Below are 15,758 nucleotides of genomic sequence, written 5' to 3' on the forward strand. Positions count from 1 at the left end.
GCAACAAATCACAAAACGCACTGGATAGCTGGCCAATCAGACCACGCCTCGCTTCTCAGAACGATGAGCTTTGTAAAAATCGGTGCGTTTCAGAAAGGCAGGGCATAGAGGAGCAACAATAATGTACAGTATGTGGAAAAAATTTGTTTTTTAAACCTTAAACCGCAATAAACACGTTGCATTACACCAAATAAGGTTCTTTTTAGCAACGTCATATGACCCCTTTAACATATTTTGCAGACAGAGATGGTGTACAAAGCTAGAGAAGCTATACAGGCCATAATGTAGTCATGAGCTTGTATGTTAGGTATGTAAATGACCTCTTCTTAAAATCTGAACTCATCTCAAAGTGGGACTAATGAGCCACACCAACCATTCCATGCCCCATTTGACGATTTTCATGATGTTAAAAAATTACTAGCCTTATTATGAAAATGACCAGTGTTGGGCTAGTTACTCAAAGAATGTAATATATTACTCCTTTCAAAAGTAATATTGTTACTTTACTTATTACTTTCTGGCAACAGTAATTAGTTACATTACTTTTTCTTCACACCCCACAGAAGTTGTAACTGTGTATCTTCCAGATAAAATTCTTCTAGAATGTTACTAACAAAATATTTCTGCCTCATCATTTCACCAAAACTACATTCGATCACAGTCAGAAGTTATTACAAACACTCAATAGTGATTGATAGTGGCATTCAAGTAGAAGTGTTGTATTCATATCGTAATGCAATATTTCTTTCTGCTGAATGTAAGCTTTTCCATATTCCAAGCTTGCCTGCTGCACTGGGGACATCACATGCACATGCGAGTCATGAAAATTTTGAAAATAAATCTAGGAATTATTTGATTGTTGGATTTTAAATCAGCGGGGTTGAGGCATCAAACGTAACTAAGTAACTAAGCTGTTTTATGGATGGTAACTGTAATATTATTACTGAAAACTTATTAGTAATTAGTTACACTACTAGTTACTGCAAAAAGTAATATTATTACAGTAACTAAATTACTAGTAACTAGTTACTGCCCAACACTGAAAATGAAAATGAGCAAACACGGTTTGAAATAGCTTGTGCTAAAAAAGTTTTTTTTTGTTTTTTTGGTAGCTGATATGACTACTAAGATGTCTTGAAACTCTTCAGCATAGTTTTCTCAGGGTGTGATTTTGTAATTCAATAAGCTCTCAGCTATTTCAAGAAAGAAAAAAAAAATAAATTGTAGAAAGTGGCTTGGTGCAGACTGATGTTTCCTGTAATCATGAGTTCAGTGGTATGTTAGGCATGTAAATGATCACCTTTGCTTTCTATAGATGTCTTTTCTTTAACCACTGTTGTCAAGGAATATGCCACATTCAGTTTCTGCACAGTCATATGCTTAAGACAATGATCTCTAAACTGCTTTGATTTCTTATTCAGTATAAGTTTTCAATTGATTGATCAAAGTGGTTTATCAGCCATTTTAAAACAATAAACCGCATTGGAATTGCTACCAGTCAATAAATCCATAAAATGACTCAAAATGAGGTTGGGGGATGGCAAAAGTGAAATTACAATAGGCTAATAGTATTATACAATTTGATGTTAAAAGAAATGTAAAGTACTTGAATATAATCTGGCACCTCTGAGTTTCACAAAACGTTCCTGCAATGGGATAAAACTATTCAGTACTGACTGAGTTACAAAGTAAATCTGAAAATAAGCCTGTGATTTAATTTTTAACTAAAATGAATGCCTCATGCCAGGTCTGTTTCAGACGTTTGAATTTAGAAAACGACCTTCCCCCCACAAGATATATGGCGGGCTCATTAATCCCTGTACATGCAGGTCTGCTGCCGGATACTGATTCACAGGAACAAAATTTCCTTTTTACAAAACTAAAAGAATCCTACAACATCTGTAAATAACAAATACTGCTGTAAATATACAATTTGTGGCTTAACACAAAACAAAAGTTGTCAGGCTGTACACAATATTTCATTTGCATGATGGAACATTTTTCCTGTGCCAATGTCTTTCTGTCCTAAACCCTCTGAAACAAGAGGTAAAGAAAGAAAGAAAATATATAGTTCAGTCATGAAACTCTAGATGGTGCAGGCTGTAACTGATGATATTCAGAGAGTTAAACAACTTGGCAATCAAGCTGATTGGTTCATGTTGCATATGCAGCCAATGATCTTACTGCCTTGAATTCACTTGAGATTCCTGTAGCGTGCTTTCAGAGTTCCTCTGAAACCCTCTACCTTCCCCAGCTCCACCTGTATAGATCTACTACAGGTTATTTTATATGCCATTTGTGCAGCAGCAGTAATTGTCTTAAATACTCATGGAACCGTATCGCCATATGCATTGGCAGTAGCAAATCCTGTACTTGCTTGCAGCAGCAGCAATAATCTACAATAACCAACAGCAGCAGCAATTCAGCAGCAGCGTAGATCTATTCCGCCAAGACCAAATACATTAACATTGCCATATCCATCACCATACTAAAATCCTTCGAGAGTTGTCATGATTGAAATGTATACATTTATATCTCATATTTTTGAGATAAAAAGGGGTAGCAACCACCTAAAACACTCTAACATCATGTTTGTGAGTTCTGTAATGTCCACATACTGTTAATATTTTTTTAAAGCCAAAAAATATGCGTATTGCCGGGAAATGGTTAAAGCTAGTTTAGCTGAAATCTCAAAAGGTCTTATTCAGTTATAAACATATTTCCAAAAAAAGAGTGCTAAATGAAAATCCAGACAATGTGTGCAAAGTTGACCTACATATTGATCCATCTCCAGACAGTCCCATGGGTCTTCAGGAGTGCACATCTGTGTCTGCACCCGGACACCAGAAGAAGAGTGAGCTGCGTTTCAGATCGATACTCTCAGCAATCACACACACATGAACATGCAGATCTAAACCCCTCCCTTCTGTACCAAAGAGGGTCTATTTAGACATATAGTACTTGGTTATTATAATTTTAAGAATGTTATTCATTCAACATCACATTTAAATCTAAAATGTTTTATATGTACTAAATTGCTAAATAATCATTACAAATGTCTAATTACAAATGTATTTAAATACACAACAAACACTTTTGATAGAAATAACATTAACCCCTGTATTATGTTTCAGGCCAGTTTTCAGAAATACAGTACTGGTCCATCCAGGATTTTTTTAATTTAAATTTTTGTTGAAATTAGTCCAAATTGTATCAGTTTGACTTGTAATGTAAACATCCTACCGAGAATTTAAAAATTAAACATGCATTAAATTATATTTTAGTTAACCATTAATGCTTATCAGAATATTTGGCAGTGCAATTTGAGCACATTATCTCAAAGACAATAGAAGTAATTATGAAATGACATATAAAGAGGTTTCTAAAGTACTCTAAAGTTCAGATAATTGCATTAAATTATATTAAATCTATAATACATTTTCATTTAAATGCAATTAACATGCAATTATCTGTTCAAAACCATTATATTCAATTCACACTTAAGCATATTATTTTGAAGTGTACTATTTCTGTAAGAAGTACTCTTTTTTTAAAGTATGTTAAAGTGTACCTCTGTTCACAGGAGAACAGACAATATCCAAACTAGCAAGATGGGACAGCCAGGCTTTTATTACAGCATTTGCTTCACTGGGGCTTTTAACGTTCAGTTTTTGAATGCATAATGTCTTGGCTGGCAGCGTCTGCTGCTCCATCCGTCTGTACACTAGCTTGAAAATGTACAAACCTGCACAATAAACACAGTCATTCAGAAATGCATCTATTTACCTCATAACTGACAGCTTTGCACCAGCTGAATCTATCTATCTAGCGGAAATAAAATCTTTTGAAAGTCACTCATGTGCATTATCATGAATAACTTGCTAGCTCAGGAGAAAAAGGCAGAATAACCTCTTTCAGGGAAACTGGCAAGCCTGAATAATTTGTTAGCATCATTATCCCATTGATTTTTATTGCGATGGTAAAGACTGGATGGATCAATATAGTGTGAAAGAATATGCTACTCAGTCCTGAGTGACCACAACATGAAAACAATGTCTATTCTGTACATATGTAGAAACTAAAACAATATTTGCCTGCAGTTTATTAAAGGAACACTCATGGGATGATAAGAAAAATGTCAGTCAGTCCAGTCCTTTTGTCAAACTCAGTTTCAATTATTATATCATATCATGTAACATAAAATTATATAATAAAAAACAACGAAATAGCATGATTATTAATAATGTACAAAAATAATATCTAATAATATCTATATTCAAAACAACATTTAAATAATAAATAAGACATTTGAAATTCAAGTCCCCTCAAGCAAAAAAATAAAATAAAAAATAATTTACCACAAAAGTGGATTTTTCTTTCCTCACACCAGTTGATAGCTGTTTCTTGGAAGTGTAAAAATGTTCAGAATGTACTAGTTCCCATGATTTTGGACTCCCAGCATGAGTGGGGGTCAGAGCTGATTTCTTGTCCAGTGAGGCAGCACTACTGAATCATTCCCTGGAGAGATGAACTCACTTTGCTGCAAGCCTACCTCCTGTTCACACACCATTGATCCCCCACACAAAACATCACCTCACATGCAGCTACTGCCAACATCCCTGACCAGAACTGGACAAACGTCTACGGCCTTGGCTTTACAGCCCGACTCACACGGGTCAGTGGAGAGCGTCTGCTGCGGTTATAAAACACCTTTTGAAAGTGTGCGTTCCTCAAAGCCATCATCTGCAGAATGCATGGCTTTTGTGCAAGGAAAGGTTTATAACTTGAGTGTATTTCACTGAAATCTGGCATGTGTTTAATTACAAAGCTAGAGCTTAGACATGATACACTGTCCCCCAGAACAACATTCACATGGCATGTGGATAAATAAATATGATTTAAAACGGTTTCTTAATCTAATCTTTGCCAGAATCACACCTTTAGAAATGCCAATGAAGATACAAATGAAAATATTATGCAAAACCAAAAGAGACTTCTAGTGTTTGGTATTTCCAATACAATAAAAGAGTAAAAGAGTAAGACATTCATCTTCCATGGAAGTCCAGAACAATTTAATAAACCTGAATTTCTATCAAAGCCATGGAATTCTCACAAAGGATTAATCAGATAAAGAACTCCAATAGAACGGGAGGATGGGCGAAGAATTCGCACGACACTCTGAGGGGTGGGGCAGATGACTCCATTCTCTAGATATGTTAAGCTCCCTAAAATATTCAGTCAGTCACTATCGGGATGATTTGTAGGTTTGTGCTGTTTTGACAGTCAGGAAAATAACTGGGTTGAATGTCTTTTTTTCCCTTTCAACAATAATGTTTTTTAGCATGCTGTGCTCAAGTCAGGAACAAATCCCACTCCTAAAGACCTCAGAAACTCTGAAAATAGCCTGGTGCGATTAAAATCGGCAAATGCAAATACATTAACAGATTGCAGTTCCTTTTAATTTGGCTCCACATTACTTTGTACTTTAAAGAACACAAGCTACTCAAAACATTCAGCCTGTTGCCAAACCTATGCCTAATTTATAAGCCGGTTTTATATTTGTTTAAACGATTTCCTATGAGACAGTCTTTGCATATGAGCCCAATGCCACACATTCCACCTGCCACGGATCACATTTAATATAACAGACCACCAACATCCATCCTAACTGACCGGCTGCTACTGTGACATTCTATCTGCGGGCCAAAACAAACATGAGACGACAGCAGAACTGAGACAGCAATGCAAAAAATTGTTAATTTTGTGTTTGCCACTTAAGGAAAGGCAAACATATGACTATTTACTCAATCATTTATCTCAAAAACAGCACATCCCTAACAGCACAGCTATTGTAAGCACTGAATAATCAAAGGAAGCAGGCACTCTTTATGAAGTGGGGTTTTTAGCTCACTCAAGATCTGGAAATGAATCATTGTGTGGCTCATTCGTCCACTTCTTCTCACAGACAGACTACATCTGTTCTGGCAGACGAGAAAACCCTCTATGGGCCTTCTATAGCCAGACTATTAAATTATTGTTACAACAGAGCCACTGACACAAACTAAGATAGCAGCACAGCCAATAGGAACAGTCTGAGAGAAACAAAAGCATCTCAGGGTTACTGTAGTTATGGGGTTTCTAGATGACCGGAAATGCCTTAAAGTTACAGTAACTCATTTGTGTTGAGCAACAAATGAGTCTGGTGTGGGTCAGAAACAAGGAATTTGGCACAAATGTTTTGTTCATCACTTTCCCAGCAGCAGACACATAAATCAAGCATCTTTTAGCAACAAGAACAGGAAATGTACTTTTTTTCTTCTAAATCAACATGCATAGGTCCATTCCTATTGCAGATGACAAAAATAAATGGTTGAATCAGACAATGAACTGAATGACACAGAGAAAAGAGAATATAATCAGGGGAAATTCCTTATGTATGAACCAAACCCGCACAAAATATGTGGAAGTGTATTGCGTGGACCAATAACAATACTTATTGGTCCCCAAAGAGAAAAAGAGATTCTACTGAAGTTCTAGGGCAGATCCCACAAACTGCTATTGAATGGGATGGGTTTGCACAGATCCCCATTTGGAGGAGAGAAAAAGCTAATGGTTTCTGTCAGATAAAATGTCACCCCTGCTTACTCAGGTTTCATATCCAAAACTGGACACTTTGTAATAGGATACTGGAGAGAACATACAGGGGTTACTGATAGAGTCTTACTGTTAAGACACTGGAAAAAAACCAAGCCCCAGGGACAGTCGCACAATAGAAAGGAATCACACACTCTTGTTTACTACGAACACACAGGGGGCAAAGTTTTTGTTTTTAGAATGAGAAGGGCTATTTTGTTTAAAATATTTGATAACCCAGCCAACAAAAATATCTTCTAAGAATGTGTTCTTAACATTCCCATTAGGATATAACATTTTTATTTGAATGTTTTCTGAATGTTCAAAAGGTCCAAAAACGTTTTATGTTTTTTCTTGGTTATGAAAACATTAACAGCTTTGAGAACACTATTAAAGACCAGAACAAATGTTTAATGAATTTTACCTTACAGAACCAAAGTTCTGAAAACATTCCCTGTTGGGAATATGCAGATAAAAAAAAATAATTTTAACAACAAAAAATAATTTTAATAATATAACATTTATTCAAATCTGTGATTTTGGCTGTTTTGCTTGTTTTATTATTATTATTATTATTATTATTATTTTAGATCAATAATAGATTAAATAGGTTACTTTGACATTTTGGTAAATAATAGGCTAGCCAATACTCAATATTTTGGTCGGTCAAACCAATTATTGCTCTATATCTATCTAATGGTAAGCATAGTTTTGGCCAAAGTACATACTTACCATAACACAATATTACAGTTATTGTTCTTAATGTAAAACCAACCAATAATGTAACAAGCTTTCATTTTGTTTCAGACAGTGGATGACAATATGACAGTGGTAACTAATATCAAGTTACCAGAGTTTTATCGTAACAATAACTGCAGTAACCGTGTTTCTTGATTTACAAGAAAACTGTTGATAAAGACATTAACCTGCCCACTTTTTTGCAGTAAAACACTTGAAATATGAGCTCGAGCTGGACTTACTTTCGCCTGTACTCGTCCCTCTCGCGCTTGACTTTGGCCAAAACATTGTACAAGGCCCTGAGTTCAGGTGTGATGGTGTCAATCTGAACCCCGACACCGTCGGGATGAGTCCAGGACACTCCAGGCCCCTGATGGGTCTCAAATCGTCCTCCGTATCTGGCGGTGTGCGAGAAACTCCAGATTCTACCGGGGAGTCTCGACTGACACGGTGCGTTTGAATAAGGCAGCTCGAAGTTCGTCTGGACCGCTTGCTCCCGGGAAAACAGTAGTCGGTACCGGGATTGCTCTTGGGCGTGCTGCAGCTGGATCTCCAATAACTTATTTCTGCGCTCTAACTCGTGGACTTTGGAAAGGAAGCAGCGGAAGCGGAGATTTAGAGTTTTTAACACATGAATGTTGGAACCCAAATCGTTTCTCAACGCGCTGGTTGCCATGGCGCCGGACCCGCTCCCAGCAGCACAAGCTTCATTCATACCGAAGTGTCCCGCTGATTCATTGAACAATATCGGGTTGAGAACCGGGTCCGGAAAACGACGAGGTAAATCCATCTTTATTCGTGAGCAGTGTTTCTACGCATCAAACTGCAGATGCTGTAAAGCAGCATACGTCACCTCCATGCTCTCGGACGCAAGGTGCACTCCCTTTATCTAATGTCACACAAATAATAGGCCATAGTCGCGCTTCTAGCGGTCGGATAAAGCGCATTGACCGGTACACATTTCATGAACTCACAGCTGCCCTCGTACCATCCGCTGGTGATGAAACGGGCTGGTTATTGGTCTCAACTCGTCGTAGAGACTCAGGTTTCAGCCCAGTCTGAGAACACCATCCGACGGAAACGGGAGGAGAGGAAGACATGTCCGCTCCGCCCTCCAGCAACAGTCGCATTGGCTACTCCTGTCTGTAAGACACGCCCTTCTAATTAGCATATTACATGAGGGGCGCGGGCATTTATCGCTGTGCCTTTAAAAGTATTTACATATTAAATATTTGTCTTTGTATACAGCGTTCAAGAAGTTATAAAAGAGAACTTTGTTTGTTTGTCATCTTGATAAATAAGACATGGGGTCATTATTACAGTAACTACCTATTTGACCTTAGTAACTTAAAATAAAAAAAAATTTTGTGTTGTAATTTAAGCAAATGTTTCTATAAAAAGGTACAGAAATGTTTAAATATGCTATAAATATGCTAAATCACGATTTTACACTTTTAATTTTAGAACATTTATAATTGTAAATCATTATGATTAATACTCAGAGCACAGGATCCATTAATAGTTATATAGGTGCGATTGTGCTGTTCTTTTCCCACCAAAATGATGTCACTTCCCGGAGGAAGTCTTTTGTCACTTTAAGGGTTATTACTAGAAGACATAACAGGATGGAAAGTGATATTGTCATAGTGACTTGACAACCAGTTTAACTCAATTAAAACACTAATGAAAACAAGTTAAGTCTTGATTATAGAAAGGAAACCTTGAAGAAAACCCTTTTGGAAAAGGTAGAACTTGGCTATAATGATTCATCCACTCAAGCAAAAGTTGTGAAATTAATTAAAATTCACTCCTACTTTCAATTAACTGTAATAATGCAGAAAGAAAAAAAGGATTTCTGTCTTTAAAAACTGTGGTCTTCATATTTTATACTGTATATTACAGTATGGGAAAAACATACTGGACAGAAGGATTTAGAGAATCTTTGAAGAAACTTCCAAAAGTAAAGAACCCTCCCTTTGCTGTTTTATTTTATCTTAGATGCAGTGTTGGTATTGCTGACTATTTTTTTGTGACTGAAAGTTAAAGAAATTAAAGGAGATACTAAAATTACTAAAACTGAAAAAAGAAATAAAGCTAAACAGAAATATAAACTACATATTAAATACTATGCAGTAAGGCATAGGCCTACTACATACTAAAACTTAAACTGAAAATATAAAAATAAAAGTATTAAATGCAATAATAGTATATACAGAAAGTACTAAATAACACTGCTTAGATGACACAGTGAGTCAGATATGGTATTCTTACACTTTTATTAATTTGAGCTAATTCAAAAGCAGACATTCAGCAACAGTTGAACATTGTAGCAGCGGGAATAGGCGAATAGACACTAACTGGGTTTTTCTTGTTTTCTTTTTTTAAAACAAACTTCACACCATGCATTCAGCTCAAAAACACCCTATCGCAGGTGTGCGTTTATATTGTAAGAATAAACTTAAAATCACTGAGACTCTTCTCTCAGTGGCACCTTGCTTACCAGAGGCACAACTTGCTCTGGGGAAAATCTTTAATCTGCGGAATATTACGGTGTGAATTACGGTCACATGGAAGACAAAACGGAAAAGAAATTTAGTCATCTTGATTTTGATCAACACACAAAAACCCAACCAGAAAAACAAAGTGGAAAAAGGCTCCCAAAATAAATATGCAGGCCCTTTTTATTCTTTATCTTTGTTTCATTGTTAATGCAGGTAAAACCCTTTACAAATCAGAAAGTATTTTCATTTCTTGGGAATAACACATTAAACAAGCTTTCATCTCACTCTTTAACCATTTACACATGGAAAACAATCGTCACACATTTGCTTCGCATCACAGAACCACTGTCAGGCCTTGCCTTTCTCACAAACTGCAAACAATTCATAGAACACCACTGCAAAAAAAAAAAAAAAATCCAGAAACATAGAACAAGACGATGAGAGATTAGTTAGTGAATCTGTAACTTTTGGCCAATTTAGAGTCAAAAAACACCATAAACGAATCAAAAAAGGGGAAGAAAAAAAAAAAGCCATAAGGGTTGTTTATGAAATAATTACCTGCAACATGTCGGATCAAAACAGCATGTTGTGTTTTGTGTGTATTAGGTGTTACAAAACCATTGTAGAATAAATGCGCATTAACTCGTCAGGCTACACGTCACTTTCTTGTTTAGGAGAGAGTTATAACTGAATGAACCCACGCGGAGATCAGGAGCAGTAGTGGAGGTGAATGAGTGTGTATGCGAGCTGATAGAAGTTTTGGGAGCCTGGGCCCCGATTGAAAGGTGTCCTTATGGAGTTGCGAATAGCGGTGTCCGGGTAGCGGACAGACTCCGTGTTTAAGGAACACCTGCACTGGACAGAGCGGTCACCAGTCCATAAGTGAGGTGCATAAATGTGTGCCATCAGGGCACAGAGTTCAACAGGTCCTGCAGGAAGGCGTCAGGGTCTGGGATGTCTGAGAGAAGACCTGGGAAAAGAGTCGGTACAAGAGATTAATATTCTACAGTTCAACACTTTTTATTTGTATTACTTTCCACTGAGCTTTGTGTTCAGGAAAGTGTATTAAAAATGTCTGACCTACGACATCCAGAAACTCTGAGAAGGATTCAGCAGGCATGAGCTCATCCTGGAAAGCCCTCAAAACCCTTTCTGAAGCCTCATAGATGGGCATGTCATTGTGCCTTATGTACTCCGCGAACGAGAAGGACCAGCCTCCCTCTGTGTTGCTGGTGGGCACTTTCTGTTGTGGGAATGGGCAGATAAAATTAGATTTCATGGAAATATGAACTTAGGAAACATCCACAAGAAGCCAGAAAATATCCACCTTTTTCTTGACGTAAAAATGGGCGCGGCCATTTGTAAATTCTATGGGTCTAGCTTCCGGTCTCATCCACATCCAGCTACTTTTAGCTGTACAAAACAGTTCGTTTTGCTGCTTGATATTGAAAATTAGTGGTCTTATTTTATTTTAATGTATTATCTGAATTATGAAATTATGGTTTGTAGTGCAAACAGTTTTACCATTTACTGCACGTTGTTATTCTCCTCGTTATTTACCTATAGCAGCTAATGAACCGGAAGTCTCACCCATAGGCTTACTTCCGCGTTGAAGAAAAAGGTGGATACGGATAGGCTGTACACAAGGGCTGTGCGATATGGACAAAAAAACCTATCGTGATTTCTTTGATCAATTTTGCGATTCCGAATTTAATCACGATTTTGACACACACAGACATACTTTACAGTCATAAATGCATTCAGTGTGAATTTGAAACATTTCCAAAAGAAAGCCAATTAGAACTTTATCAAAAAGCTGTAACATGTCTCTAGATCAGACATATGGCAAATATTACAGCTGTTCATCACAAACACAACATTTATCCATTATTTTGATTTCACATGCAAATGTTGTCACTGAAAATGCTTTTTAGCATTGTAATTCTCTTTTATCATAGTACAGTAATACAATCTTTCATAGACTTATTCACGTTTAAACTCAAATATAACTTTGTTTTCCTACCTCCAGGAATGCCATCTATTATTGCCTCGTTTATCTAAAAGTGCACTTTTGCTTGTTTTAAATCTAGCCAAAAGCCATGCGTTTACTGTGAAACAGTAGATTTTAACTATATGCAATTATGGTGTAATTACTACATTTTCATGTCAATCCATGTTTATTTTTACCGCGAACAATGCGCTGTCACTTTAATTCAGCGCGTGCAGCACAGCAAAAGTAGACTCTGTGCGGAAATGATCTTTGCACTGCTGCAGACGCACCGCAACAGTATACAGAGTGAACGCTTTAAACCGTTAACATGGGTGCGAAAGAAAATACACACTGCATACGCATCACAGACGGAGTATGGCATTACGTCTGTCTGTATGCCCGGTCTGTTCTGTTCTCGCGCTCCATTTGGGCGCGCTACATTCGGATTGGTTTGGAGGTCGGGGACGCTATAAAATCGTGTTATAAAGCGATTTAGAAATCACGCAAGCTCAAATCGTGATTTTATGACGATTTCGATTAATTGCACAGCCCTACTGTACACACGAAAACGCAAGGGCGTCATTTTCAGATTTATCCACTCTGGGACCCGGTTTCAAAAAATAGCAGTTTCACTCTCCCAAAACGCCGGATCCGTCTGGACGAAACACCAATACGATACAAAATTTTTGCGTATACAGCTAAACACGTGTCCTTGTGGACTGGGTCTTAATATGAAATGACAAGTGTGAGGAACAGCAAAAAAATAACACTCTCTCATACCCTGAACATATCAAAGACAAGATCCACCAGACCCCAGAAGAGAAGCGGTGAGCGGTAAACGGCATACTCCTTCACGGCTTTGTCTGTGAGCCTGAAATGATTAAAATCAAATATGCAATTAAAATCACTTATCAGAGAGATATTATTCAAAACGAATAAAACTGACATAAATATACAGTCATGGCCAAATATATCGGCACCCTTGGTAAATATGATCAAAGGAGGCTGTGAAAATTAATCTGCAATGTTAATCCTTTTGATCTTTTATTAAAAAAGGTTTGAGGTTAGAGAACACCTGACGAGATCAGAGATCATTCCTTCATCCAGAATCACTCCAGACCCTTTAGATTCCCAGCTCCATGTTGGTGGTGCTTCTCTTCAGTTCACCACTCATTTTCTATAGGGTTCAGGTCAGAGGACTGGAATGGCCAGCAGAAGCTTGGTTTTGTGCTCAGTGACCCATTTTTGTGTTGTTTTTGAGTTTTGTGTTTGGATTATTGTACGGTTGGAAGATCCAAACATGGCCCATTATAAGATTTCTAACAGAGTCAGTCACTTATTGATTTTTTATCTGTTGGTATTTGATAGAATCCATGATGCCATGTGTCTAAACAAGATGTCCAGGACCTCCAGCAGAAATATAGGCCCACAACATCAAAAATACAGCGGTATATTTCATTGTACACATGGGGTACTTCTTATCCCTGTGTTCACCAAACCCATCTTGAGTGTTTGCTGCTAAAAAGCTCATTTTTTAGTTTCATCTGACCATAGAAGCCAGTCCCATTTGAAGTTCCAGTCGTGTCTGATAACTGAATATGCTGGAGTTTGTTTTTGGATGAGCGAGGAGAATTTTTCTTGAAACCCTCCCAAACAACATGTGGTGATGTAGGTGCTGTTTGACAATTATTTTTAAGGTTTTCTGGCCCCGAGACTCAACTATTTTCTGCAATTCTCCAGCTGTGGTGCTTGGAGAGTCTTTAGCCACTCAAACTCTCCTTCTCACCGTGCATTAGCACAATATAGACACACGTCCTCTTCCAGGCAGTTTCGTAACATTTTATGTTGATTGGAAATTCTTAATTATTGCCCTGATGGTGGAAATGGGAATTTTCACTGCTCTAGCTCTTTTCTTAAAGCCACTTCTGCACATCAGAAATATATTCTTTGGTTTTTCCTCATTGTGATGGATGATTAAGGGAATTTGGGCTTTGTTTCCCTCCTATTCATATTTCTGTGAAACAGGAAGCCATGGCTGGATAATTTCACGTTCATAATCACCCTGGTGTGCTCAAAATTGTGAATATGAATTGGAATATACTTCAGAGATATTTTACTCATAAGAATTTCTAGGGGTGCCAATAATTGTGTCCAATGTGTATTAGAGAAAAACATTTTATAATGATATTTCCCCCCATTTTAAATTCTTATTATTCAATGAAAGGTTAGATTTTTGTGAACTTTTTTTAAATAAAAGATCAAAAGGATTAACAATGCAGATACATTTTCACAGCCGCCTTTGATCATATTTACCAAGGGTGCCGATATTTTTGGCCATAACTATGTATACCATACATAGTTTATATATATATAGTTTTAATATAGAAAATATACATTTAATAAAACAAAAATCTTCAATTAAACAATTATCATTAAAAATAATTAAAAGGAAATTAATGTAATGTATCACAAATTACGTATACATACAGTATCTCACAATTAATTTAAAAATGAGAGATATATAATGCAAGATATATAATACATTATATATGTGTGTGTATATGTATATACACATACACAAAATGCATGCATATATGTAATAATTATATTGCATTAAATATTATATAAAAATGATATATAACATTATATAAAATATAATGTTTAATTAAATTTAAAAAAAAATCTGAAACACAGGAGTCACAATTTTACAAACAGTAATACTGAGGCCTAAAACAATCCGACACACCCAGTACAAGCCATGTCTGATATAATCTTGCATAAATCTTCTAAGGCAAAATACAGGCTTACAGCCAACATCGGCAGTTTGAGTAAGCACAAAACACTTGCCAAAACCAAAAATATACACCCTCAGCACGTAAAGTACAGCACATGCTTGTACAAGCTCTTTAAATGTTCAAGCTCCAACACATGCACAGTCATGCTTTGTTGCCTTACTTGTTAGCACCCCCTGGTGAGACCTTGCGGGCATGTGCAGTCACCAGCAGCCTACGAAGGAAGTCGAGACGCGTAGTCCTCCAGCGCTCAGGTGGCAGGATGTGCATGGCCAATATAGTGAAGTAGTGCGGCCCGTCCACCTCGTACGAAGTCTCCACCCACTTTTCACAAGGCTGCTCTAAGAAGCTCTGAAGATTCTTCTCCTCCCGTGACGTGGCCCTTGTTCTAAATTCAGAAAAATGTTTAGAATCTCGAAATACACTGGAACTCAGTTCTCATCTTTGATAAACGTACGTGTTGAGGACGTAGAGAATGGTGTGAATGATGTAAGGGATGAGGTGGATATTGCTCTCGCGGCCTCCTCCCCCTGTGTCCACGCTGAAGGACTGCTCCATAGCAAAGCGCAGGAACAGCAGCTTGGTATCGTGAATGTTGAGCTGGTACGTGGGTTCCCTTTGCCCTGTGCACTCTTGCAGATATGTGTTGTGCCTGTAACAGTATAAAACAAGCTTAACGTCCTGTAAATATTCAGGAGTACATCTTAGCTTTAAACAAGCTGCAGGCATGACGTACCTTGCCAGGCAGGTGGCAAAGGCAGATTCGGGTACATGAGGCCCCCATACTGGTAGGAGCCCATTGCACTTTGTGTTGGCATTTTGTAGTGCGGCACTGTCCCATTCCTCACGCCCTCTGGCAAGCCTGATCCAGACCGACAGAGAGAAAATTATGAAACAAGTGAGATGATAAAACCTTCCTTGAAGCAATAGTCCACCCAAAAATGAAGATTCTGCCATCATTTATTCACCCTCAGTTGACGGTAGCCATTGACTTTCACAGTATTTTTTTTCCATACTATGGAAGTCAATGGCTACCGTCAACTGTTTGGAGTAAATGATTGTCGTTCTGGGTGAAATATTCCTTATCAAATCTATTGCAGTTAC

General features: G+C 37.4%; 2 protein-coding genes across 2 annotated transcripts in view; both read right to left on the bottom strand.

Moving 5' to 3' along the window:
• The window catches only part of iffo2a (intermediate filament family orphan 2a), a 30,520-nt gene extending 21,888 nt beyond the window's left edge, over positions 1-8,632 (bottom strand). Inside the window, exon 1 of the mRNA XM_058764046.1 lies at positions 7,614-8,632. Within this exon, the coding sequence (XP_058620029.1) occupies positions 7,614-8,161 (548 nt within the window). The 5' untranslated portion in view covers positions 8,162-8,632. The remainder of the gene's footprint in view (positions 1-7,613) is intronic.
• Positions 8,633-9,623: 991 nt separating this feature from the next.
• ubr4 (ubiquitin protein ligase E3 component n-recognin 4) overlaps positions 9,624-15,758 on the bottom strand; it is a 51,776-nt gene continuing 45,641 nt past the window's right edge. The window contains 6 exon segments of the mRNA XM_058763021.1: positions 9,624-10,842; positions 10,953-11,115; positions 12,643-12,733; positions 14,818-15,042; positions 15,112-15,306; positions 15,391-15,516. Of these exon segments, the coding sequence (XP_058619004.1) occupies positions 10,778-10,842; positions 10,953-11,115; positions 12,643-12,733; positions 14,818-15,042; positions 15,112-15,306; positions 15,391-15,516 (865 nt within the window). The 3' untranslated portion in view covers positions 9,624-10,777.

Source organism: Onychostoma macrolepis, chromosome 23 (assembly GCF_012432095.1).
Source record: "Onychostoma macrolepis isolate SWU-2019 chromosome 23, ASM1243209v1, whole genome shotgun sequence".
In the NCBI taxonomy this organism is placed as follows: Eukaryota; Metazoa; Chordata; class Actinopteri; order Cypriniformes; family Cyprinidae; genus Onychostoma; species Onychostoma macrolepis.